The sequence below is a fragment of the Poecile atricapillus genome, chromosome 15, assembly GCF_030490865.1.
Source record: "Poecile atricapillus isolate bPoeAtr1 chromosome 15, bPoeAtr1.hap1, whole genome shotgun sequence".
In the NCBI taxonomy this organism is placed as follows: domain Eukaryota; kingdom Metazoa; phylum Chordata; class Aves; order Passeriformes; family Paridae; genus Poecile; species Poecile atricapillus.
The window spans coordinates 7,079,986-7,105,142 of NC_081263.1; the positions used below are offsets into that span (position 1 = coordinate 7,079,986).

The 25,157-nt window shown below is 56.2% G+C and overlaps 3 protein-coding genes across 5 annotated transcripts; all 3 read right to left on the reverse strand.

The window, feature by feature from the left end:
- Positions 1–597: 597 nt before the first annotated feature.
- Positions 598–6,454, reverse strand: SLC2A4RG (SLC2A4 regulator). Its single transcript, XM_058850855.1, has 8 exons — positions 6,420–6,454; positions 5,380–5,531; positions 4,561–4,670; positions 4,235–4,479; positions 3,782–3,882; positions 3,415–3,673; positions 3,103–3,182; positions 598–3,020 (listed from the first exon to the last, which is right to left on the reverse strand). The coding sequence occupies exons 2-8, from the start codon at positions 5,460–5,462 to the stop codon at positions 2,909–2,911; spliced, it is 990 nt and encodes a 329-aa protein (XP_058706838.1). The 5' UTR covers positions 5,463–5,531; positions 6,420–6,454; the 3' UTR covers positions 598–2,908.
- A 4,204-nt stretch (positions 6,455–10,658) lies between these two features.
- Positions 10,659–18,058, reverse strand: LIME1 (Lck interacting transmembrane adaptor 1). 3 transcript variants are annotated; one of them, XM_058850848.1, is made up of 6 exons: positions 17,395–18,058; positions 13,318–13,470; positions 12,779–12,827; positions 12,603–12,690; positions 12,011–12,423; positions 10,659–11,785 (listed from the first exon to the last, which is right to left on the reverse strand). In XM_058850848.1, the coding sequence occupies exons 2-6, from the start codon at positions 13,431–13,433 to the stop codon at positions 11,399–11,401; spliced, it is 1,053 nt and encodes a 350-aa protein (XP_058706831.1). In that variant the 5' UTR covers positions 13,434–13,470; positions 17,395–18,058; the 3' UTR covers positions 10,659–11,398. The 3 variants fall into 3 exon arrangements, with proteins under 3 accessions (XP_058706831.1, XP_058706830.1, XP_058706832.1); XM_058850847.1 differs by lacking the exon at positions 17,395–18,058 and adding an exon at positions 15,147–17,304; XM_058850849.1 differs by lacking the exon at positions 17,395–18,058 and adding an exon at positions 14,446–14,539.
- Positions 18,059–18,668: 610 nt separating this feature from the next.
- On the reverse strand, positions 18,669–24,986 carry ZGPAT (zinc finger CCCH-type and G-patch domain containing). The gene is made up of 6 exons (XM_058850846.1): positions 24,343–24,986; positions 23,566–23,699; positions 22,694–22,852; positions 21,555–21,686; positions 20,415–20,826; positions 18,669–19,972 (listed from the first exon to the last, which is right to left on the reverse strand). The coding sequence occupies exons 1-6, from the start codon at positions 24,984–24,986 to the stop codon at positions 19,834–19,836; spliced, it is 1,620 nt and encodes a 539-aa protein (XP_058706829.1). The 3' UTR covers positions 18,669–19,833.
- Between the last annotated feature and the right edge of the window lie 171 nt (positions 24,987–25,157).

Below are 25,157 nucleotides of genomic sequence, written 5' to 3' on the forward strand. Positions count from 1 at the left end.
TGCTCTTGGAGATTTAAACAAAACCCCACTAATTCTGCCTGTTCTGCATCTTGTCTTTGTATCTCCCTTCAGGGCTTTGTATACTTCACTGAGGTTCCCTTTTTTTAATTTTTTCTAAATATATATATATATATATGTGTGTGTGTATATATATACAGACTTAGTTCCAAAACAATAACTCCCATAGAGGTAAAACATGGATATACTCTGTCTTGAGAATTTGCAATTCATTTTTTTAAAGCATTTGTACATGTAAATGTTCCTCCTTGAATTCCTTGGTTTACCCTCACTTTTTATTTTAAATCTGAGTGCCAGGAGTAGAGAGCGGAACGGGGCAGAGGGCATTATCCTGTCTGTGCCCTCTGGAAAACATCCCAGGGATCCGTGGACTTGGAGAGCATCTTAAAGGATGGAGACAAACGAGGTCCTTGTGTTGATTTGGGATTTCCAAAAAAAATATTCTTGAAATCATGAATTTCCCAGTTTTGTTGGTTTTTAAGGTCACCCCAAAGCCTCACAGCTGCGGAGCGGCTTTGCGGGGAGGCAGAGGGGGACTTCTCTAATGAAGGTTTGCAAAGTGATTGTCCTTTCCCTTTCTTATTTTTTTTTTTTTTCTTTAATCAAAAATCAGTTTTTGTACAACAAAACAAATAATTTTTGTCTGGAAGGAACTCCACTCTAGCATTACTCCCCCTTTTGTTTCTTCTCCCCACTCCTGCCTTTAAACACTCCACATCCCCAAAGCAAAGCTGTGGCTTTTGGGATGCATTTTGGGACTGTCCCAAAATGAGCACCCCCTCCTCAAAGCTCCCCCTTTTGCACATCACCCTCAAGGAAAGAAACTCCATGAAAACAATGCAAAAACTGGAATTTTTTGCAATATTCTGAAAGATAATCTAATTTTCGCTCATTCTGTGTGACACGTGCGACTCCTATGAAAGCCATAATTAATGGTTCCTTTGATTTTGTAGATCCTGAGTCATGTTTTGAATTTCAGCCTTTTTTTTTTTGTTTCAGTCCCCCTAGTCAGAGTGCTGTGTGTATGCTTTCATATATATTTATTTTTCAACGTGCTTTAAACCTGTCTACAGAAATAAAGCTGAACAAACACAAAAAGGACAGTGTTTGAAGATTGTTGATTATTTTTTTTCTTTTTTTGCTGGGAATATTCTATATTATACTGACTTTATATTAATTATTATAAACCTGTGTTTGTATTGAAGATGTGTTTAATATTTTGGGGAGGTTGAGGAGATTTCGTAACCAGAAGTCAGTGGGAGAACATGCTGTGTTGTACTGATTTTCTGTCGATGTAGTTCAGGTAAATCTGATTTTATTTTCTAGTTGCTGCCCAGTTCCTCGCCTGCCGGGGGCTGCCCCTCGGATAGAACCTTTGTGATGGGATTTAGCTTAGACATACCTGCAAAAATCAATCAGTTTCAATAAATTGGGAAATTGCTGCTACAATTTTGTCTGCTTTTTCTTTTTTTTAAATATGTTATTATTATTATTATTATTATTTTCTTCCTTGCCTGTGTGGAAGGATGGGGACCAGAAGCGAGCCCTGCTCACCCCCAGGCTGGGGGTGCTGCTCCCTCCCCCTTCCTTCCCCATCCCAAACAGGCACCTTTGGCTCATTCCCTCCCTCCCTGCTGCCTGTTGGTGGCAATCTCGTTATTTTTTGGGCATTATCTGAAATGAAATTAACTCGCAGGAGGATGCACAGGGTGATGCCATCCCTGGGGGATGTGGGATGCAGGAGGGGGGTAACAGCAGTGGGTCTGGGGGTGCCAAGGGGCCCCAAAGTGCCCACCCTGCCTGTCTTAACAGTAACTAAAGAATAGGAATCATTAAAAAAAAAAATCTAAATATTTATTTTTTTTTCTTTTGGATCTGATACATCACATCCCTGGAGGGGACAAGTAGGGGCACAGCACCAGCCTTGACTCACGGGGTCAAAGCAGTGTCTGACACCCTGCAAGGGGGGACCCTGCAGTGAGGCATCCCTGATGCAAAGGGAACCTTCCCACAGGGCAGGAGGGTGGCAGGGCCACCACTCCTCCCTGTCCCCTCCCTGCACGGGGACAGGAGCAGGGTGGCATGGCTTGGCCAAACCCCAGCTGCTGCCTGGGCTGGAGAATGACAGGACAAGAGGGGAGAAAGGGTTTTGAGGAGAATATGGGGGTTTTTTTGGGTAAAAAGGGGGTTTAAAGTGAATTAAACCCCTTGAAACCCACCCATGGCTGGAGGAACCCCGCTGCTGCAGCGCCGTGGCCCACGCGCTCTCGTGCTGTGGGAGGGAGTATGTAAAAATACGAATTTTCATATATTTTATTTAAAAAATAAAAACCACACGAAGGAAAAAAAAAATAAAAGTAAAGGAAAACAAAAAGACCCCTCTTTGTGCAGTTTGGCTTAGTGCAAATGGGCGCATTCCTGCAGGCACTTCCCGGGGCATCGCCCCGGCGGGGGCTCCCCAAAACGAGAGAGAGAAATGACATTACAAAGAGTAAAAAACCCCCCCTGGGGGGGTGAGGGGGGGCAGGCGCCCACCTCTGCCCTGGGCACTGGGGCTGGGAACGGACACCCCCTTTTCCGAGCCCCCGCTGGCCACAGGCACAGCTTATTTGAGCCGTGGGGGGGTCCCCAAACCGGAGTGGGGAGGGGGCCGGGAGCAGCCAGACACCCCCTGCCAGCCCCCGCCGGAAAGGAGCGGGGTTGGATTGTTGGATTTAGCTTATTTTCAAAGGGAAAAAAAGGCAGGGGGGACAAGCTCCGTGGCGGGGGGGGCCGTGTGTGTGCATAAAGCTTTCGGGGGGCCGTTCCCTGAGTCCGGGGGGGCGGCCGGGGGGGCGCGAAGGCACCTCGAGTGCAAAATGTGCAAGAAGGAGGGAGCGGCGGGGCTCCGTCAGTCGAGGAAGCGCTGGCAGGCCTTCTTCCAGCGGCACGCCGTGCACCACATCTCCCGGTGCTCCATGCCGTACACCTTGCGGCACTTCTTGGCCTCTCCCCGCGGCCGCCTGCGGCAGAGGGGACAAGTCACAACCGGGGGACGCAGGCAGGTGAGAGGGGATGGGGTGGGGCACGACAGCCATGGCTCACCTGGGCACGGCCGGTGGCTTGGGTGGTGGCGGGGTGGGGACAGTGGGGGACAGCGGTGGTCGTGGGGGGGTCCGGCAGCCCTGGAGAGAGAGGACACAACCCTGGTCAGACAAGGTGATGAGGGAGTGCAGCAGCCCCACCTCCATCCCTGTCCCCTCCATCCCTGTCCCCTCCATCCCTGTCCCCTCCATCCGTGTCCCCTCTATCCCTGTCCCCTCCATCCCTGTGTCCCTCCATCCCTGTCCTCCTCCATCCCTGTCCCCTCCACCCCTGTCCCCTCCATCCCTGTCCCCTCCATCCCTGTCCCCTCACCTGGTACGCGTGGTCAGTGTGGACATGGCAGCGGCCAGGGGGGGCTGGGGGGCTGCAGGGGGAGGCCAGGGCCAGGTCGAGGATGGGCAGCACTGGTGGCGGAGGAGCCTCGGGGCCAGGAAAGGCGGGAGGCACCGAGGAGGTGGGAGAGACCGGAGTGAGGCTGGAGAGCCCATCGGTCAGCGCGTCCACGTCCACGTCCAGCTCCGTGTAGTAGAAATCCTCCTCGCCATCGCTCTGCTCCAGGTCGGCTTTCCGGCTGCAGGGAGAGCAGAGGCTGGCTGGGACATTGTGCCCCCAAAACCACAGGACCCTGGAAGGGATATCAGGGGGTCTGGGGGTGTCCAGGGGTAGCCCATGTGCTTACCCAAGGTGCATGGTTCGGATGTGCTTCTGCATCCCTGAGGAGCTGCTGAGGACTTTGCCGCAGCTCTTCCACAAGCACTTGAACATCACCTTGGTGGAATTCTGCAGGAGAGAGGTGTCAGGCTGGCAGCTCCATCCCCAACCTCATCCCCAGCCCCACTGTCTTCCCAAATATCATCCTCACTGTCATTCCCAACATTACCTCTGTCATCACCCACACACCCAAATTAATCTCAACTGTCATCCCTATCTCCAACCTCATCCTCTTAATTCCCACCCCAAACCCTGATCCTCCTCCTCATCTCCATCCTCACTATCCCCATCCCCAAACTCACATACCCAACCTCATCCCAACTGTCATCCCCACCCTTAACCTCACCCTTGTCTTCATCCCTATCCTTTCTATTCCCAAAACCCAGCTTCATCCCCATCACCATCCCCAGCTTCATCCCACCTTCCTCTTCCGTGGGGTGGGCTCTCCAAAGACGAAGTGGGTGCCGTCGGGCTCATCAGGGCCCTCATCCGGCAGTGGGCCAGGCAGGAAGGTGCTGGGGACGTGGCTGGAGAGGGGGGGTGACGGGGTGGAGGGGGTGGATCGGTCACTGGAGGGGTCCCAGCTCCAGTCCCCGCTGGTGTTGCTGCTGCTGCTGCAGCTGGAGGACATGGCAGGAGCCTCTTTCCAGACCTCGCTGCCAGGCTCTGGTGAGGAGGAGGAGGAAGAAGGTCAGGTCCTGCTGTGGGACACGTCCAGGGATGGGGGGGACAGGGAAATGCTCTCACCTGGGGCATGAGTGGCCGGTGGGTGCCCGAGCACCAGCGGGCTGGCAGAGAGGCTGGTGAGCACCGCGGCTGCCATCACCTCATCAATGCCCGCCTTGCCCGAGAGCTTCCTGCCAGAGAGAGCAGAGGGGGCTGTGTCAGGATGGACGAGCCCCCTGGGATACCCTATCACTTTCCCTTCCCCACTGAGGTGCCAGGACCTCCCACCCACGGTGGCCTGCACCCAACCCAGGGTGGTTTGTGAGGGGGTACAGGGGTGGCACAAGGTCGCAGCAGCCCCACCATGCTGGTGGCATTACCAGGCAGAAAGGCACCCACAGGTGTCCCACACCCTGAGATGCTGCTGATCCCTCCAGGGATCATCCCAGCAGCTGGCTGGAATTCCCCTGGGCATGGCACAAGCAACAGTGCAGGCAGAGGTGCAGGCAGGCTGCCAAAATGCCACTACTTGTGCCATGCCAGGGTCAACCCTCCATGCCAGCGGGCAGCACTGTGCTGGAGGGTACTGGCACCTGCATCCTGCCCAAGGGGACACAGGGATGGATTGCCTAAGGCCAAACAGTTCCTTGAGGTGGAAGAAAACCTATAAAATTTTAGATTAACAAAAAAGCAAGAGGTCAAGAGCACCCAAAACCATTTTGCCAACGGATAACCTGGTGATGCTCCCAGCTGGGAGTCCCCAGAGCTGCCACAGCGGGACAGCCGCTCACCGCCGGGGATCCCGGCGTGGCCAACAGCGGCCAAAGTCCTCCTGCAGAAAAAACCCCGGCAGTGAGGCCGGTGCTGGTGGGAGGGTGGTGGCCGTGCCGGTGTCCCTACCTGTGCCGGGGCACGGGGATGCACTGCACGGCCGAGTGCAGCGCCAGGCAGCGCTCCAGCCCCGCGTCCAGCACCCGCAGCATGGCCTCCTGGCTGGCCGGGTCCTGGCGCGACGGCGGCTCCCCCAGCCAGCCCTCGGATCCCAGCGGAGCCTGCGGGAGAGACGCAATGGGCAGCGGGGATCCCTGGGCGGAGGATTCCGCAGGGATCCCCGTGACCTCGGTGGGATGGAGAGGTGGGTTTGAGGACCTGGACCAGGCAGGGCTGTGGTGGGACTGCCAGCCACTCCGTGGGTCTCCCTGGGGTAAATCCCAAGTGGATCCCACCAGGTCGCAGTGGGATCCAGTCAGGAAATCCTTAGCACTGTCCAGATCCCCCTGTGATGCTGCTGCCAGCACCATCACCCACTGGCTGAGCATCAGCAGGGATCCAGCAGGGATCTCCAGAGCCAGGAGACGACCTGACACTCTCCTGGCAACGCAGCTCTAAGGTGGCAGCACCCAAATCTCACATCCCGGTATAGATCCACACCTTATGAATCCACACCCCAAGTTTATCCCGCTCTGAGCGGATCACCGGGATCCAGGGCCGGGAGCCGACTCGTGCCTGCCAGGCCGATCCCAGACACCGGCACCCACTGCCTGAGCCCCGGCACAGAGTGGATCCCACTCCAGGGACATCCCCCGTGATCCAGCACCAAGCGGATCCCGCTCCAAGCGGATCCCGCTCCAAGCGGATCCTAGCCGGTCTCCCTGGGGCGGGGCTGGGCGGATCCCCGCGGCGAGAGATCCCTGGAAGATCCCAAAGAGCCGCGATCCAGGACAGGCGATCCCCCCGGGGGTGCGGCTGATGTGACCCACCACCACCCCCCGCGCTCCGCCGCCACAAACCCCCCCCATTCCCGCCCCCCAAAGTTTATCCCATCGCGGCGCCATTTTACCGGCGGGGAAAGTTTCGGGCGGGCCGCTGTCAGCTGTCACCGCCCCCCCGCCGCCTCCCCCGGATCCCACCCCGGTCTCCGCCGCCGCCCCCCCCGGTACCTTGGCGGCGGCGGCGCGGGCGGCGGGCGGCGCGGGCGGGGGCGGCGGGCGGCGGCGGCGGCGGGCGGGCATTAGGACCGCGGGCGGGCGCGGGGGGTCCATGCGCGGAGCGGCCGCGGCCCGGCGGGGGGAGCGCGCTCCGCCGCGCGCGGCCCCGGTGTCGGCGCCGGTCGGGCCACGCCCCCCGAGCGCCGCGCCATTGGCCGGAGCGCGCGGGCTGGAACGCGGCCGCCGCTCTCCGCGCCGCTGATTGGCTGCGGCGCGCTGCCACTTCGCTCGCGGCGGCCACGCCCCCTCCCTCGCGAGGCCGCCACGCCCCCACCCCGGCCGCGCCACGCCCCCGCCGGCAGCGGCCATCTTCGCGCGCCCCGCCCTCCCGCCGCGCGCGCTGCCCGCGGGACCCCCCCAAAAAACAACCCCCCCTCCCCCAAAACCCCACCCCACCTCCACCAGGCCGCCCGTGTTACCCCCCCACACCACCACTGGGTCCCCCCCGGCACCCCTAGGGCAACCGTGAACTCACCCCTCCTTTTCCCGCCAAACTCGCGGCGCTCCCCAAAAGTTGCGGAGGACCCCCGAATGTTCCGGTTTTGTTGTTACGACGCGGGATTCTGGGCGCCCCCCAAATAAACGGGGGGATCCCGCCACCGAGGAGCATCCCGCAAAACTCCCGACGGCTCCTGTGGACTTACCGGGGTGAAATTTGCACCGTTAAAATTTGGGGGATTCGCGCAAAAGTGATGTCCCCCGCCAAATTATAGGGCTGCCGATAAGTTACAGGGGTTTTTCAAACGTTGCAGAGCTCCTCACAAAGTTATACTCCCCAAAACTTATAGGGTCCCCCCCAAAGTTCTCTCCGAAGTCTTATATCCCCTGCAACTTGCCTGTAGGGATCCCCCATCAGCTCTAGGGCTCCCCCAAAAGTTACAGTCGCCTTCTGCTAGAAAAGGGGGTGTGGTCTGAGCTTTTGGGGTGTGTGTGCGCCGTTCCCAGTAGGAAAGAAATCCCTAATTCCACCGTCAGTCCTGCCCACCACGAGGAATCTCTGCCAAACCCACCCAGAATGGCAGGGCGGGGTGGGGTGCGAGGGGTACGGGAGGTATTTGGGGTACTGAGGTGCGTGGTACACGGGGTGCGTGGGCTCCGTGGGGAGCGTGGGCTACCCCGGGCATGTGGGGTGCGTGGAATGCCCTGGGTACACGCTTGGAGTGCGTGGGGTTCATGGGATTCTGGGGTGCATTGGGGTGCCCTGAGGGCGTGGGATGGAGGGGGGTACCTGTAGTGCAGGGGGTATGTGGGGTCCATGTGATACACGGGGTGAGTGAGGTTTTGGGGTGCATGGGGCGTTTGGGGAGCTCCGGCTGGTGCCCACCCGCGTTCTGCTCCTCACCTGCCCCAAAAAACCCGCGGAGCTGCGAGCGCCGGGCGGCGGCGAGGGGCCACCAGGTCCTGCTGGATTGACCAAGCCGCAGGCTGAAGGCCGGGACAGAGTCCGTGCGGCTGTCCCGGATGGTGGCCCCCGCCTGCCGTCCCCCCCCGACCCAGCCCGGGGCTGATCCCCGCGGCTCGGGGGCTCTGGGGGTGCTGGGGCGGCATCCCGGGGATCCCCTGCCTGGAGACGCGATGTTCCCAGCGTGGCTCCTGGCGTGCTTGGCCACCCCTCGTTCCCTGCTCTGGAGGAGGGGGGCTGGAGGTGCCGGTTCAACCCTGCGCCAGCTCCAGGTGCTCTCCCAAGAGTGAGAAAAGCAGCAAACCGGGAAAGTCCCCACCAACCCGGCCAAGCGCCCGGTGTCACCCCGGCACGGCCGCCCGCGGGGTCTCCCTGCACGCCACGGGAACTGGGGAGCACCCGGGAAAAGGGCAGTGTCCCCCGGGAACCGGGACACTCGCGGCGCCCCAAAACCCGCCCGGGCAGCCCGGGAGGAGGAGCAGAGCCGGAGCAGCCTTTATTCCCCGTCCTGTCCCGTCCCTGCGGAGCCTGATCCCGCAGCCCCCCGTTCGCGCAGCCCTGCAGGAGCCTGTGGGGCCCGGGGGAGGCTCCGCGGCCGCCCCCGCTCTGGTTTAATGGTTAACAGCGGCCGAAACGCAGAGCTGGAGGCTCCGGCAGCTCCGTTCGGTGTTGTGCAACTCCACGAGTATCGCCCACCCTTGCACAGGGTGCCACCAGCCCGACCCCCGGCCCGGGCAGGGGGCTCGGCAGGGTGGCATCCCAAATTAAAATCGTGGTCATAGCACCTCTTGAGTTGGAAAGGCCATGCAAGAATCATTTAGTCCAGCTCCTGGCCCTGCACAGTTCTCCCCCGAGTATCACCGTCCCTGGGAGATGCCCCCGTGGCGCCTGGATGCGCTCGCCAGGGGCTGGCTGCGGACTGGACTGTGATACCCCTCGCCCGGGTGGTGTTGCAGGGGGAGCCGCGGCCGTGCCCGCACTGCCCGTGTCCCCTGGCTGCCTGCTGGGGGTGCAGAGCTGCCGGGGGCCGGGGTCACACGGCTGTGAGCTCCAGGGATGTGGGGCTAGGCGGGCTGCGGAGCTGTTCGGGTGTGGGGCTGGCTTGGGTGGAGAGCCCTGTGCTGCCGAACAGCCACAGAGCTGCGCGGGCTGCGGAGCCGTACGGGGTGCAGGGACCTAGGGGTGCGGTTCCTTACAGCACAGAGCCCCATACAGCGCCGTGCAGTGTGTCAAACCTGCAGGTGTCACACGGTGCAGGTGTCACACCGTGCGGTGCTTAATGCCCCTTGCATCCTACAGCGTGCGGGACTATAGGGACCACAGGAGGTTTAGCCCCTTCAGCCTCTTACGGCGCTCGCCGGGCTCCTGCTCGCTCCCTCTTGTGGGAAGGGCAGCGTTCAGCACAGTCCCTCGCAGGGTGACAGAGCCCCGCACACGGCTGTTCCCCGCGGCTGAGGCGGGGTGCTCCCAACCCTACCCTCTCCCCTCGCTCTGACCCGACCCCGACCTTCCCGACCACACCCTGAGACTCAACAAGTGTGTTGATGATCCCAAGCAAGTGATGTTTGGGATGGATTCTTCATTCACCGGATTTCCAGCCTCCAGCCAGGGCTCCAGGCACATTTTCCATCACCCTGAGAACTGGCCAGTTCTTTTATTTGAGTCCGGCTCTCCCAAGTCCCACAGGAATTATGGACAAGCGGGCAGCCCTGCACGGCTTCTGCTGCTGCTGGGGCAAATTGGAGACTAAATTTGGCCACCTCAGCTCCTCCACAGCAGGAGCTTTCCCTTCCCTGCTGCCATTCCAAGCCTGCCTTTCCCCAGGGAGGTGGCACAACCCAGCCCACAGGCAGCGCAGGGAGCAGAGTGAAGCCACACTGATCCCACACAGAAATGATGCTCCTGTGCCTGGCAACACGGCCCAAAGCAGCTCCCAGGGGATTCAGGTGGTGCAGGAGGGACCCAACGTGCAGTGGGACGATGGAGAAGGGGAGCAGGGGAAGGATGCGGCGTGGTGGGAGCCCACGCGTCCTTGTGGCGGGCTGGCAGCAGGAAGAGCACGGCAGCACCGGCACCAGCCGGGCTCTATCAGCGCCCTTATCTCACAGGGGGATGGGAGAAGCTCTCGAGAGCAGCTGTGGTTTGGCGTCGAGCACGGGGCTGACGATGCCTGGGGTGCCTCCAGCTCTAACGCCTTCAGCTGGGTTTGCTGAGCGCCGCGTTTTCGGTTTTAATCTCTTCACCTGCTGCGGTGCAGGGGCAAAGATGCTGAGGGAAGGCGCTTCGCTTCCTGCCACAGGGGCTGCAGGTTCCAGCCGGCTCCAGCGAGCACATGGCCATCGTGCCACGAGGCCAGGCAGCCGCTGGCCAGCCGCTGGCCATGTGACCAGTGCCAGTGTCACTGCCTCTCCACGGCGTCCCTTGAGGCACGGATGTGCAACTCCGCTGGCAAGGAGAGGAGTTTAAGCTCTGGTAAACATCCAGCTCACCAAGTTTTTTGGCACTGCAGTGGAGGCTGCAGGGCTCCCAGGAGCCATGGGACGATGAGCAAATGCTGAGCAAACGCAGCCTGGCGTCTACCCCAGCCCTGTGCAAGGCTCTGCTCTGGCACAGATCACCCCGTACAGCAGCTCCTGGTGGCTGTGTCCCCATTTCAGAGGTGCCAAACCACCCATCCAGGGCGGGTGCACTCACAGCCACATTGTGCTCAAAGCTGCACCCCCAACACCTGTTGCATCAGCAGCAACAGCCCCCAGAACCAGGGATTTAGACTCAGTTTAAGAGTGTAAACCATCTCTCAGCCTTTTAATGGTGTTTGGGAGAGGGCTGCCCACGGAGACACCCTTGCTTGGGTCTGAAAGGGTGGGAATGGAGGATGGAGCAGAGCCCACAGCCCACACCAGTGAAATTTCTGTGTTGTCCTGTGCAGGATCAGATGAACTCAATGATCCCTTGAAGCCTTGTGGGTCCTTTCCAACTCAGGATATTCTATGATTCCATGAAGGCACAGGGCTGACCCCATGTCCCCATAACAAGGGACGTTCTGTGATGGGAGCAAAGCTTCTCAGGGCTTCCTGGGGGCTGGAGGGGGCCCTGCTCTCCCCCAGGCAGTATGAGGAGGACAGAGACCCTCTCAGTCATGGCAGAAACCTCCCAATGAGGGTCTGATCCTGCAGCCCAAGGCATGGGGCTGGCTTCAGCCCCATCACCCCCTGCCCCAAAACATGACCGGTCCTCACCCTGTTCCCATCTTGGTGCCAGTGCCAGCCCTGTCTCACTGGGGTGCCACACAACACCCAGCACCCCCAAACTGCCCATCTTGGGACACCCCACCATCAACCTGCTGGCACCAGCTGGGCTGGGATGGGACAAGGACACTCATAGAAAAGTAACAGAAAATCTATACAGAGAGAGAGTGCAGGGACACAGCAGCTCCGGGGGGCACAGGGCTGCTGGCACTGTCCCTTTGGCACCCGATGGTGTCCAGGCTGCTGGGACCCCCCTGTGGCACTGGCCCTGCTCCCGGGGGCTATAGGTTGGTGATATAAACCTCCAGCCCATTGGCCGCCGTCCGGGCCGAGGCTTTCCGGGGCTCCCCTGCCCAAATGTCCACCACGCTCTCGTACAGGTTCTCGGGGACACAGGGCTTCCCTGGCTTGTCCCGTTTTGCTGCTTTCTTCCAGTTAATGTCCACAGCCTCATAGTCGGGGTCGGGGCCACGGCCCTGAGCAGTCCATGCTCTGTCATTGATGGACTCGTAACAGGGGTCAGGGGGTCCTGGGGCTGCTGGGGCCCCCTCCTGCTGGTGGGGGGCTGGCCACCCAGAACCCACCTCCTTCACAGCCCTCGGGGTTGGTGCAGGGACCTGGGATTTCTTCTTGGTGGCTTTGCACACCGTCGAGTACATCTCCTCCAGCTGCAAAAGGAATTTTGTTTTTTTTGGGTGGACGTTTGGGGCAAATCCCTGCCCACTGCAGAGTATCCTCAGGATTTTGTTTCCCCCGTCTTCTGGCAGCCCCCCAGGAGGATCCTGGCAGTGGATCCTAACTTACACCCTGCTCCAAACATGGGCACTACAGGGAGACAGGGAATTAAATGAGCCCCCCATGTGCCCTGTCCCTTCTACCCCCCAGAGTCATACCTTGGCCTGAGGGGCACTGCCTGCACCATCCCAGCAGTGCTGTGCTCCAGGGGGTCCTGCCACAGCCCCAGGCTGCACCTCCACTGACACCACCTTCTTCACTTTATGGACACAGGCATAGTCGGCTGCCCCACGCACAGCCCGTGGAGGGGACACCTGGGTGCCAGCTGGCATGGGGGGCACCGGGGCATCCTCTCCCCCCACTGCCAGGCACTCATAGACAGAGTCTGGCGCTGGTTTCCGCAGCGGGGTGAAGAGCAGATTGGAGTAGGTCTGGTCAGGGGCTGGGGAGGCAGCCGGGGGATCAGGGACGGGGATCTGGGGCAGCTCACGGTGCAGGAGGCCAGAGCTGTGCAGGGATTCACCTCCAGGGGCTGTGGGACAGGGGAGATCCAGGCTGGCCGGACGCTGGACTGTGGGAGAGAAGAGGAAATGAGGGGATGCAACAGGCACCAAGCCCTGCGGCAGCACAGTGCCAGCACAGTGGCACACCTGCCCATGAGACGAGGTACTCTCTGGGCAGCATGGGGACTGCAGGCAGCTGCCAAGGGCCACCAGCCCCTTGGGCTGCCCCTGTTCCACAGCCACTCACCATCATCTCTGACCTTCACCCGGTACAGCTCGTGCAGCTTCGTGTCGGACTTGCTGAGTGACCGCAGCTGTGTCCGGCAGAGCAGGGCCTGCCGTGGGGGAACAGAATCCCTCAGGCTGGGCTGGGAGCCCTGACCACCCTCCAGGGCTGATCCTGCCCCCCAGATGTGCTCTTACCTCATCCACGAGCTTCACCCCATCTGGAGCGACTTTCTTCCTGCCCTTCCTGCAGGGAGAAGCGGAGCTGAGCCCAAGGCAGATGGCAAAGCCAGGGGTGAGGAGCAGGTGTCCCGGGTCCCCATCATGGCTCTCCCAAAACCCACATCCCTCTCCTTCCCCAGCCCCACAACGGGGTCTGTGCTGGCTGGGGACATCACAATTGCATCCTGCACCTCACTGAGCTGTGCAGGGCACCAGTGGCACCTCCCTCGGCACTGCCCCTGGCACTGCCCATCCTGCTCCACAGCTCAGCCCTCTCTTGGCTGCTCCTCTGAGGTTTTTGGGTGTAGGGGGTGTTCCAGGGATGCAGGATCAAGCCAGGCAGAGCTGCACTGGGGCACAGTGGGGGGTTTGGGGAGAGCAGAGCAGCAGATCCCCCTGTCCCAGCTCAGGATGGCTGCACAGTCTCCACGTGCAGCCACCAAACGCCACCGAGGGATCCCCAGCCCCATCCCAGCCCCAGGAGGGAAAGTGGAGGAGCCGTGGGCAGCACATACCGTTTACAGGCAGCACACAGGGTGCCCAGGTAGACCAGGCCACCGAGCAGGGCCAGGGCAGTGCCAGCTGGCAGGAGCCGGGTCCCTGCTGTCCCCTCGCCGCTGGCTGCAGCCATGGGGGTGCCGCTGCCAGCACCACTGCGGGGCTGAGCTCTGAGGAGAGAGAACACGAGTTGGAGTTGAGCCAGGAGCTGCTGGGCTCACCATGCCATGAAATGGTGCTCTGCAACCTCTGCAGCACAGTCCCTCAGCAGGGGAGTCCCTCTGGATGCTCTGGACAGGGACAGTTCACCAGGTGTCCCATTTTCTGCCCAGTGACTGCTGTCCCCAGAGTCACCATAACACCTCCAGTGTCCAGCCCAGTGTGGACACTTGGCAGTGGGTGCTCTGCCACCACCAGGGAAAAATTCAGATTTTGGTTCCTTTTGAAAAAAACAATCCAACAAAACCAGTGGGATTCAAGCTCACAAGTTGCCACTGAAATGGTGAAAAGGAGATGCCCAGGAGCCATGAAAACCTTCTGGAGACACCCTGAAAATGACAGAGTGCTTTCTGGGGACACCACCCCAGGCTGTAGGATGGGGGTGACACTGCTTCTGAGGCCAGTAAGGACAGGCAGGATGACTCAATTTCCTGGAGAAAGGGTTAGCTTCAGCATCTCCTTCCTCTCCCTCCTCATGCCCTGGGCTCAGCAGAACACACCAGGACACCCTCCTTCTGCAATGGATTCACACAGACCCCACATTCCCTGTGCCACAAGAACCCCAGGTCTGTAGCCGGTCTCTGCTGTGACACCAGAGCAGAAAACACACAATGTTCCCACCATTTTCCTCTGCCTAAAGCTGTGCCTCACCCAAATCCAGCCCTTCTCCCTGTGCTTTCCTCAAGGCAAAATTCATCCCCTACAAACTGCAGCAGCGGCAACAGCAGAGCAAGCGGTGCAGGGGCAGGAGGGTGCTGGGGAGCCTGACACAAAGCACAGATGCTCCCTTGTCTGTCAGGATCACCCCCTTCCCCTGGAGGCTTTTGGTGACCCCTGTCCCATCATTCCCATGCCACCATCCCCATCCCTGCCCCACTGCCAGCCAAACTGCTGCAAACCCAGAGCAAAAGCTGGCACCCCTTCACCTTCTCCGGCGTGGATGGAGGCTGCGGCTCCCAGCTCTGCACAGCTCAGCTCTGTGCACCCCGCTCTACAAAAAAAGCACCCAGGAAATGCCTGATCTGAAAAGAGATGGAGGCAGTTCCTAGAGTAAAACACAGCTTCAAGAAGCCACAGTAGCTGATCCAGATGGGTCCCTGGGCAGAGCTGGGCAGGATCAGCTTCCACCAGCACAGATGGGAACCCAGTGATCTGTCGGGACATGCTGAGCACCTATTTCTCACCCTCTTGCATATCTTCATCCGGATGACAAAGCCCAGATGAGCTCTGGTGAGAAGCCACCCTGTCTTGTGTAAATCTCAGAAGCTACTGCAGAGCCACAGGAGCTCCCCTCTGCCCTGCACCCTGGGTCACACAGCAGCAACTTTGGCACATTTTAACCCAAAGAACCAGAAGGTCTCTGCCCATTTGCAGCACCCTTTTATCTGAGAGCATCCTTTTATCTAAGAACTTCCCATGCCTTTGGAAACTGCCCTGACTGAAGCATGAACCCTGGAGAGCAATTATTTCAAGGTAGAAAGTGAGACAGAGAGGTTTTAAGGACTAACCGGGCTGGACAGACTGGCTTAGATCAGAGCTGGGAAGGGGAGGCTGTTCCCTTTCCAACGACGTTTTAATTAGACAACACAGCTTTTCTGTCTGAGCATACTTTAATTATTCGGATTACCTGCAACAGGGCCGGTGCATTAGACAGAGCCTGGAGCTCCTCAGCTCATTAGAGTGATGGAATCACGGGCTGCAGGGCCAGGGCAGAGCTGAGCAGGCTCTGGAGTGGAGCAGACAAAGTTCTAACGAGGTTTGACAGCCGGGAGCTGGTGTGGCGTTGGAATCAAGGTGGGAGCTTTCAGCATGCTGAGGCAGGCACACAAGGGGCAGCTTATCCCACAGCAGGGGGATTTTCCATCCCTGAATTTTGAAGGTTGAAAGGAGAGACTTCCTTGAGTAGAAATGAATGCAGAGAAATTCTCCTGGCCCACTTTCTGTAGAGCAGGTCAGTGGCTGCTCCAGGTTTTCTGACCGGTGGAACTGTGCAGGGCATGCTCCTCAGTGTTTAGGCTCAGCAGCCTCTGGGAGAAGCCACCTCTTGGGACAACATGCTGGGTCTCCCAAAATCACCGATTTGCGAGCAGAACTCGGTGCCTGACTGAAGACGCTCAAGTAGGACTGAGCAGGTTTGCAAGGCAAAGCCTCAGCCAGACCTTCTGAAACCTAGACCTGAATTTCCTGCCAATAAATTTATCGATCTCCCAGTCCTGGGGCTGCTCCCCGGGGCAGGAGACTCAGCTGGCAGCGTTTGGGAAGGCACTGGCTCTGCCAGCCCAGGTGGCTTTGAAGATGGGCAGTCACCACCATTGAGTACCTGTGACAACACCCACACCCTCTGAGCAGGGACCTCCCCTCCTTGTGTGACCCCTGAGCACAGGCACCCTAAAGGCAGAAGGGTTGCTACTCCAGGACATGGGAGTTATTTGTGAGTCCTAAAAAAGGTGCAAGTTCCTCATCTGGGCTTCCTGAAAGCAAAATTAAATTCACTGCAAAACAAAGTGCTGCTGATGATGATTCTGCCTGGCCTCTGATTCATCTCCCCAGATAAAACCACACAGGGTTCAGTGCAGGGTGGCAAGAAAAAAAAGTCTTCGAAGCTACTCAAAGCCTATTTGCACAAAACCAAGAGGAACATTTTGAGCTGATTTCCATCAGCAACTGTGCACACAGCTGCAGCAAACTCTGCTCAGGTACCCCAGGGAGTTGTGCTTCAAAAAAGACCCAAGAAGCAGAAGTAGATGGATTTTTTTCTTTTCAATTACAAAAAGTGAAAGCTCTGTTTAGAGTCAGTCACAACACTGAATCTGCCCTGGACCACGGGGTGCAATTAGTGAATTTTAAGACTATTTCAAAAAAGCAGGCATGAGATCTCACCTACTTTGCTCACCTCTGTAATGAGATTTCATGGTCAAACACCTCTGGGATCTTCTCATTTAGCAAGTGACAACCATACTTCTAAACCCAAATGTCTGAAAACTTGGATACAGACTTCTAGCTGCAGTTCTGATCACTGCTCACATGCTGGAGGGGCTTTTGAGAAAATACAACTTTAAAACCTTCGGCTGAGTAACTGTCAGCCCACATCACTGCTCTGCTCGAGGCTGACACCATTTCAGCACTTTTCTTTCTTCCCGCCCTTCCCTGGTTGCTGAACACTCACTTGGGCAGAAAAATGCTCTTCTAAGGCAAGAACCAGCTCGAGTGGTTTTTCTGCAGAGCTGAGCCACAGCAGGAGACCAGCGGAGAGCTCGGAGCTGCTGTTATGGGAAGCCAGATTCCAAACTTCAGGATGGCTGTATTAAGGAGATGTGTCTTCTCAAGAGCCACCTGCCACAGTGGTTTTCCTTGCCACAAATGCACTACTTTTACATCATCTTGGGTTTTCAGAAGACAGCATTTCAGTGACCACATTCTCAAACCTCCTCACCCAGAGACAGGAGGTCAGCACTGCACACACAGGCAATACTCCTGTCCCATTCCCCACAACACAACTCGAAATTTCCACAATGCCACACATCTCTGAACTGAATTCATCCACCCCGAAAGCAACTGGCACCCACTCAGCCTCCAGAGTCCAGCCATGGGATCCCAGCAGCACTGCCAAGCTCCACCACCTTTTCTTCCCATTCAAGCCCAGCTGCAGAGCACAAATCATAGAATAACACAGCTTAGAGCCCAACTCACAAAGCTGAACCCAGCTGAGGCTTCCCAGAGCAGGGCAGGAATCTTGCCTGTCCAGTCCATCCACCCCCAAGAGCATCTCTGACAGTGCTGTGACTTCTATATTCTTTGGAGGGGTTTAAAGTATTTCCCCCCCACTTTAGCTGCAGATTCCCCATTTCCCAGGCAGGAAAGCCACCACCACTTACTTGCAGGAACTCAAAATCCGCTGAGTGTGGAGCACAGGGATCCAATCATGCTCTCTTCCTTGCCGGCCAGCCTGGAGAATTTAATTTTTTTATCCCACACCAAGTCCCAGTCAGGGCCTCCAGCACATTCCCAACATCCCGATCTGAGCTCTCCTGCTCCCTGAGGAGCAGCCGGCTGCGGGCAGACACAGAACACACACACCACAGCTTCCTGGCCTCGGAGGTGGTGGCTTCACCCCGGGGTGGGCTGGGTCTGAGCTCGCAGGCTCCCGGCACACACGAGCACCCTCTGCCGCAGCCGCTCCCCGCCCGGCTCCTCCGGGAGATCAGGGCAAGGTAAGGAAGGAATGGGGCGCTCCAGATCATCATTACCTTGCAAATGAACAACGCCTTACAAGGAGTGAGGGGAAAAAGAAACACCAACTTTATTCACCAGGGATGTGAACTGCGCCGGGTGGGAGGTGGCAGCCACTGGAATAGGAGTCTGACAAGACAGGAGTGGAGTTCCCAAGGAAGGGTTAAAATAGGACTTAGCAAAGACACGGGGTTCGTACACTCAGTTCCTCAAGAGATGATGGTAACAGTCTCAGATAATAAACCCCCAAAATAAAATCTCAAAATAAACCCCCAAATTTTCTCTGCGCAGCTCAGCTCTCCAGTCATGGGCCACTTTAGCGAGCATTCACACTAAGCTGGGCACATTAATCCTTGTCACCACTCAAGTGTGAGAAACAAACAGTCATTTGTGAGGGAAGGGCCATTGTTAAACCCTTGAGTTGAGCCCCGTGTGTGGAGAGCACGAATTCAGAACAATGAGGACAGTCCAGCCAATTCCAATAGGGACTTATGATTGTTGAAGTGCCTGAGGCAGCCCACGACACCTCCCACATCCACGAGGATCACAGCATGATCCAGGTGCTCTTCAGGAGCACAGACTCATTCCCACAGGTTTCCTGAAGATGTTCATCTTGTTTGGTTTTGCTGTCTCGCTGCATTTCTGAGGTGTGTCTGCAGCAATGTGAAATCTCACAAGACCTGAACAGCTCTGATCGTATCTTCTTCAGTCTCAGATTTTCTTGTTCATTTGGCAGCCTGACCCTGCAAGCAGGCACAGCCCTGCCCAGGCTGACAGCTTGTTTTTTAATCTCTTCTTAGGGATAGATAAAAAAGGGGGTACTACAGGAACCTTTTAATTAGAAAAATGACCCCAGAATAAAAGGAAATTGGTTCCTTAAATTTAAAAAAAAATGGTGTACTTAAGATACTGGCATGAATTGCTAATTTTATTTATTTTTTAAAAAAAAGCCTTTACAATGCAGAAATCCCACCAGATGATGAAACCAGCATCTCCTCTGAGGCAAGGACTGGCCACCACCAACACAGAATGTAACCAAGGGGAGAGGACATCCTTCCTGTCCAAACACTTCCCACGTTGCAGGGAAGAGCATCTGGCTTGCCTGGCCTGCTTCCAGCCCAGCCCCAAGCTCTCCCACTGCAGTGCTGCACGCTGGGCTCACACAGAACCTGATCTTTGTGCTCATCCAGGGCCCAGTCCAACCTGGATCGGGGTCCTGAAGTTTTTTAGTAAAAGGACCTGTGGTCAGTGAGCCACCCTGGACAGAAAAACCCAACTAATGGTGGCAAAAATCACAAGGTTCCCTGTGGAGCTGTTCCTGGATAGGAGATTTGGAAATTCCATTATGCTGCTGGCTTATTCCCCCAGCTATGGCACCCTACTTGTGGAATCAGGCAGCTTTCCATGCCAAGCCAGTGAGTTTGGCTACAGCATGGCCTGGGACACTCTTACAGTCAAACTGCTGAAATCTGATGCTCCAGGCTACTGGTTCCCACCTCTGAGCTGTCAGTTTTCTGTCTCTTCCTTACACTCAGGCTACAAAGAACTGCTCCCCTCCAAAAATGGAGTTCCCAGACAAATCCCATAGTAAAAACCAGAAGGCAGAGAGCAGCTAAAGCACTTGACCTTTGATGTTTTCACCCAGCCATGGTCAGGACCCTACCTGCACCTGAGCTTGGCAGGTGGCCACAGACAGAAGCCACAGTTAATGGCAGGATGTGGGGCTGTCCAAGCCCCCTCAGCTGGTTTGTAGCCAGCAGTGCTGTCACCTGAGCACCCACAGACTCTGGATGGAGCTGCTAGTACAGGGAAAATGAAGGAAAGAAGAGTGCAAGAGAGCAGAGAATCGTATTCCTTGTAGCTAGGCCTCATCCAAGGCCCGGCTCACTGAATGCTTTTGGGGCTGGACGGATGTGCACTCCTTCCCCTCCCAGAAGAGCTCAGAAGCATCCAGAAACTGCTGCTTTTTTGCCCAGTTTTAGGCTGGGCAGCCTGAGGCCCAGCTGAGCAGGACAGCTCATCGAGGCTCTGAGGCCAGGAGCACTGGAAAGACATCTCCTGCAGTCCAACACCTTCCTTAGCACCTAGAACTCAGTCATCTTCTTGTGGGTGTCTGCTTTCTTCTGCTCCCGCTGCAGCCTGGCTTCCTGGGCCTGCAGCTGCCCCAGCTGCTTGTGAGCATCAGCCAGCTTTTCCTCCAGCTGAGCAGCAGCAATGCTGTGCCTGAAAGCAAAAAGTACAGTGGCAATGTCATCCTGCACAGTAAGATCACAGGCTTGTTCCATCCCAGGGGGGTTTGCCCTTTCCTGTAGGATTACCCCAAGGGACCTGCTGAAAGCCAGGAATAACCTGATGCTCAGCACTATCTGGGCTAGAAAATGTCCTCCTGGGATGCTCAACAGCAATGCTGCAGAGGTGGGCACGAGAAGGACTCCAGCACATTTCCTCAGAGAGCTCCTCTCTTTGCCACAGCCTGAATTCCACCCAAAGGACCCCAGACACATCTGCCAGTGTCCACGCTGGCCTGAAGCACACACTGAACTCTCTCCTCCACTTCCCGTTAAGTCCCACCCAGATACACTTTACTTGTTCCTCCCACATCTCATTTCAAGCCCACCCCTCCCCAGAAGCACCACAAACTTGATCCCAAAGAACGTTTTCCTACCGCCCGATGTTGCGTGCCAGGGCCTGCTGGATTCCCCTGATATCCCTCTGGGTTTGCTCAATCTTCTCTGTGGTCTGGAAGAGGCTGACACTCAGGGCCTTCTTGGTGCTCTTGCTGGCATGGTAGATCTCTTTGCTGTTCCTCTGGGGCAGAGCCATCCCCCCAGCCTTGTCCCCAGCGCTCTTCCCGCGCAGTTTCTCATTCAGAAAGTCAAACACGTTGCGCGGGGCCTTACGGCCGCCCGTCTGTCCAGAGCTGCTTCCCTTTGCTCGGCATTTCCTCGATTTGCCTGGCTCCAGCTTCCCCTGCTTCTTGTTCTGAAGCACCTCAGCACACTGGTCCAGGGACTTCCCTCGAGGAAGCACCACAGCCTGCACTGGCTCCACTCTGCCCTCACCATTCTTCCCTAAGCCTGAGGAGAGACTCCGAGTGATTACAGCATCTCCTCTCCGAGTCACCTCCCACCACAAACTCACATTGACAGTCACAAGCTTAAAACAAACAAAGAGGCTTCTGAGGTACCAAAAGTTAGAAATTCTGCCCAAGACAAAGGGACCAGCAAAGGCCAGGCCAGAAGGCTTCCACAGCAGGAGATTTGTGATTCCAAGCCCGAGGCCATTTGTCAGGCTGGTTTCTGTGAAATGAGGTTCAGCCTCACATCCTCAGCTTCTCAAACCAGGTTCTACTTAAAACTGGTTTGGTTCCTCTGGGAGAACCGGAGACACAGAGGCCCTCCCAGGGCCCCCAAGGCTCGATGCAATTTGGGTGGGAGCAGCAAGTTGAGCAGGCTTTGAAGTCTGTGTCCAGGCCAGGAGATGCATTAACACAGACATCAGAAGCTTTGCAGATCAGCTCCCTTCCACCTCCAGCTTCTGAACACTCCACAGCGTTCTCACGGCTTTGATCATGAACTCAACCGTGCTCCCAAGTGCCTCTGCTGTTTGCCATTACCAGGCAGGGGCTGGTACCCCACATGCCTGCACTTCCATGAAATAACCCATCCCTCTTCCCTCCAACACTGCTGTGATCTAGCACATTGCCTGAGCCTCAGCCAAGTGGCCCTTCAGCACAGCAAAGTTCTGGCTTCATCTAAAATCTTGGGTTTTTCCTAAGAGTCCCAGGAGCACCCTCTCCCCTTACCTTTTCCAAACTCATATCCCATCTGAACAAGCAGTTTGGAGCCAATGCCACGAGTATGGGCCTCCCAGCCACCGAAAGAGGAGCTGCAGGCAGGGGTCCATTCCCCGTTCTCTGGAACCCCTGAATCTATCACTGTGGAACAGAAGAGAAGAATCAGTGAAACAGGAATGGTGAATAAAGCTGCTGTGTGGGACATCCCTTACAGGAGAGTACAACTCACTTCTCCAACTCTAAAAGCATTTGGTCATGCCTCCAGCCTTACTTAACTCCTACTGAGCTGTCCCCTTCCACAAACACTGCACAGGGAGTGACTGAAATGTGAGGTTTCACTTGATTTAATGCACATACCACCTCCCAGTTCCAGGCAGAATCACCCAGGAGTTTTATGATTCTTTTCCTTCCTTCCTTCCAGGATGAAAATACAGACTAATGTACACATCTGAGTAGAATTCAGCATAGTGGCACCTAATACTCCTCCTGTGCCTCCAGCTCCTGTATCTGGTATGGGGCTACTCCAGGCCACAGCATTAATTTTGTATTATTAGGATCCAATAATCTCTGTCAGATTAAATGTAAAGAGCTCTAGGACACGACTTTGTCCTGTGATGCAGCTGTGGCACCACCAGAGGGACAGTGCTGCCTGTGCAACTTCCAGGAAGTCACTTGGGCACTCTCTGTGTCACTTTTCAGCAGTAGAACAGGACATGGCTGTTCCTGCAGCCTCATCCAGGCACCGGAAGGACCCGACACTCCCATTTCCTTGGGTCTCACATTCCTGGGTCATGGAGCTCCCAGGGATGAGAAAACCTGATTCATTTATTAACTCAGCCCAGCCAGACATGTCAGAAACAGGCTCAGAGCTTGGAACTCTAAAATATCACACCCTTTTCTTCCACGTGTGGGAAGTTCCCATGGAAACCTCCAGCCTTCATTAGCCCAGGGATTTGCATAAAACAAAGATTTTAGCTTGCAGTTATAGCATAACAGCCAGTTACTGCTCTCAATCTTTCAGGAACACAAAGAGATCAACTGCTCTCATCAAAGGTGAGACACTGAGAGTGAGAGCTCTAGGACAGTCAGCTGGTCCCAGAGAAAAGCAGAACAAAATCCCAAGTCACTTCTGCTCACCACTGCCTTACCTTTGGCATAACCAGAATCATCCACACTGTCTTCATCAGACTCGCCAGATTCAGCAGCATCTTCACTTCTCAGGGGTGGAATGACACTGTCCCCTTCCACCACGGCCTCCTTGAGGAGCAGGGAGTCAAATTTCACCGTGTAGTAACCACTGTCCACATCTGCAGAGGGAACAGCAAGGACAGGAGCTCCAGCACACTGGGAGCTAAAACAGAGTCAGCTCCAGCAGAATGACACAGGGGGGAGGCCCAAGGAACAGCTCAAAACAATTCTGGGTTTAATCTGTGATTTTTATTTCTGTCTGGGAGGGAGAAGCACCCACTACAATAAAAAGCTATTTCCACAATGCCTGTGTTGACACCCAAAATTTATCTGTACAAATCAAGACAGATGGGCTGTTGAGAAATGGAATTAAAAAGAAGTTAGACTTGCTCCCTTCTGACTTAATAACAGTTAAAAGAAAGATGGAAAGAGGCAATAAACCCTCCCTCTTCCCAGGACAGAGGGAAGCCGGTATCAGCAGCTGCTGGGCAGGGCCAGCTCCCCTGGTTTTTGTTTAAACAAAACGAGATTATTGCAATTCTCACCTAATATACATGTAAATTCCTACAGTCCCTCCCTCTTCCCTGGAGCAGTTTATGACCTCGTAGTCATTTCCTCTCCACATTTTTGCTCTTTGTATCTCCTGTTTCCCAGTCAATTGCCTTCTCTAGCCTGACAAAACTCAGGCTGCTTCCTATGTCAAGATTTTGAGTTCAGGGCAGCAGCCACATAGTTTTTCTGTCATTAACCACAACAGCCAAGTTTTAGATCCACTTAAAGCTCAGCCTCCACCTTCCCCCTGCGCCCCGGGAAAGTCCCTGTGCCCCCTCACCGGTGATTTTGGCCGTGTACCAGATCCCATCACTGTGCTTGGCCAGGCAGGCTGAGCCCACCCCCAGACTGCTCAGGTCGGGCTCCTGGAACGGCTGGAGCTCCTCCACGGACACCACCTGACCATGGGAAAACCTGCAGGGAAGGAGGAAGAGGAGTTTTCAAATGAAAATCCCTTCTTTCCTCAAAAGGAAGGCACATGAGTGTCAGCAGTGAGGAACCTTCACCATAACTAGGGAAGTTTGACCACGTGCTGTTGCAATTGGAAAGCTGTTCATGTTTCACCTTAAACACGTTATTTATGTCACAGAACAAAGAATGCATCCCACCCCAGAGAATTAAACTTCCTTGCTAGTGACACATCCAATTAAAAAGTTCATGGCTTTGAGGATAAACAGGATGAGAGTCAGGCAGGGCTCCAGCCCATCCTGGGGTTGATCCTGGTGAAGGTTGACCCAAAACCAGAGCCTATAAAACCTCCCTGTGCAACAGGAGTATGTGCATTATCCACAGACTTGGGTATTTTATTTTAAAATACTTCATCAGTTGTTAATTTATCCACTCAGCTATGTAACATCTTTGCAGCTTTCCCACGGGATTTTCCACTTCATCTGTGCATTAGCTACAGAAAACAGCCAGACTGATGCCACTGCTCACCACAGCACGTTTTAAAAACGTTAAGACACAATTTCTCTGCCTGAGAAAGCCACACAGAGCACTTTTGGGGGAGGTTTAATCCCTCTGAAGGACAGGGCCCCTCCCACCCCTCTCTCTTTACCGACAGTTCTCCTTAAATCTGCACTTGTCATCCAGGAAGAACGGGCACGGCTTCAGGGACTTGTGGGTTGGGTACAGATAGAGCACCCTGACCCCTGCACTGCCATCCTCCAGCTCCTCTGTCCCCACAATCATGGCATTGTGGTACTCCAGGGTCCCCCAGGAGCTGTAGTAGGGGGCTTTAACCTTCATCCCACTCAACTCCTCCTCCTCCTCCTCTCTCTCAGACTCCTCCTCCTCTTCACTGCACTTTGATTTGGTTTTATCCCCAGTTTTTCCCTCTCTCTCCGAGGAGATCTCGTTGTCACCAGCTGGAGGCTCCTCGTCTGTTCCAAGCCCAGCAATGGCTTCCTTAAAAGCAGCGTATTCCTCATCTTGGGCAGAGCTCTCCAGGTGGGAATCCTGCCCTGGGAGACCTGCTGGGGAGGAGGAGGAGGCATCTGTGTCCAAAGTGGCCAGAAGTTTGCTCTTTTTCACAGCCACCAGGCTCGACTCGGTCAGTTCTATGAGCTGCTTCAAGTCCTCCTGCAGCTGGATCAGGTCGGACTGCTGCGATGGGTCCTGGCCCGCCCCCAGCGCCAGCTCCACCTGCTCCAGCTGCGCGTTGTAGGTCTGGATCGCTGCTTCCAGACTCTCTTCATCCATTCTCACCACAAGAAAGGCGCTTTTGCCCGCGTCCTCTCCACGAACTCAAAACACATTCAGAGTTTACTCAAGCACTTCTGGATAACAAGTCCTCGCTGGCAGAAACGTCATCTACCCTCCGTCCCGCTCTTTCCCTCGGAAATCACCAGGGCGATGCTCCTGCTGCAAACA

Coding starts and splice junctions, on each gene's coding strand:
- SLC2A4RG (XM_058850855.1), bottom strand. CDS start 5,462: ATGCTGCGGGTGCTGGACGCGGGGCTGGAGCGCTGCCTGGCGCTGCAC. Junction 4,480..4,560: donor ACCGGCCACTCATGCCCCAG/GTGAGAGCATTT, acceptor CCTCCTCACCAG/AGCCTGGCAGCGAGGTCTGG. Junction 3,674..3,781: donor ATCCGAACCATGCACCTTGG/GTAAGCACATGG, acceptor CTCTCCCTGCAG/CCGGAAAGCCGACCTGGAGC.
- LIME1 (XM_058850847.1), bottom strand. CDS start 15,166: ATGCACCGGCCCTGTTGCAG. Junction 12,691..12,778: donor GGGTGAAGCTCGTGGATGAG/GTAAGAGCACAT, acceptor CCCCCACGGCAG/GCCCTGCTCTGCCGGACACA. Junction 11,786..12,010: donor GCAGTGCCCCTCAGGCCAAG/GTATGACTCTGG, acceptor TTCCTTTTGCAG/CTGGAGGAGATGTACTCGAC.
- ZGPAT (XM_058850846.1), bottom strand. CDS start 24,986: ATGGATGAAGAGAGTCTGGAAGCAGCGATCCAGACCTACAACGCGCAG. Junction 21,687..22,693: donor TGATTCTGGTTATGCCAAAG/GTAAGGCAGTGG, acceptor TCTGTTCCACAG/TGATAGATTCAGGGGTTCCA. Junction 20,827..21,554: donor GGGATATGAGTTTGGAAAAG/GTAAGGGGAGAG, acceptor GTCTCTCCTCAG/GCTTAGGGAAGAATGGTGAG.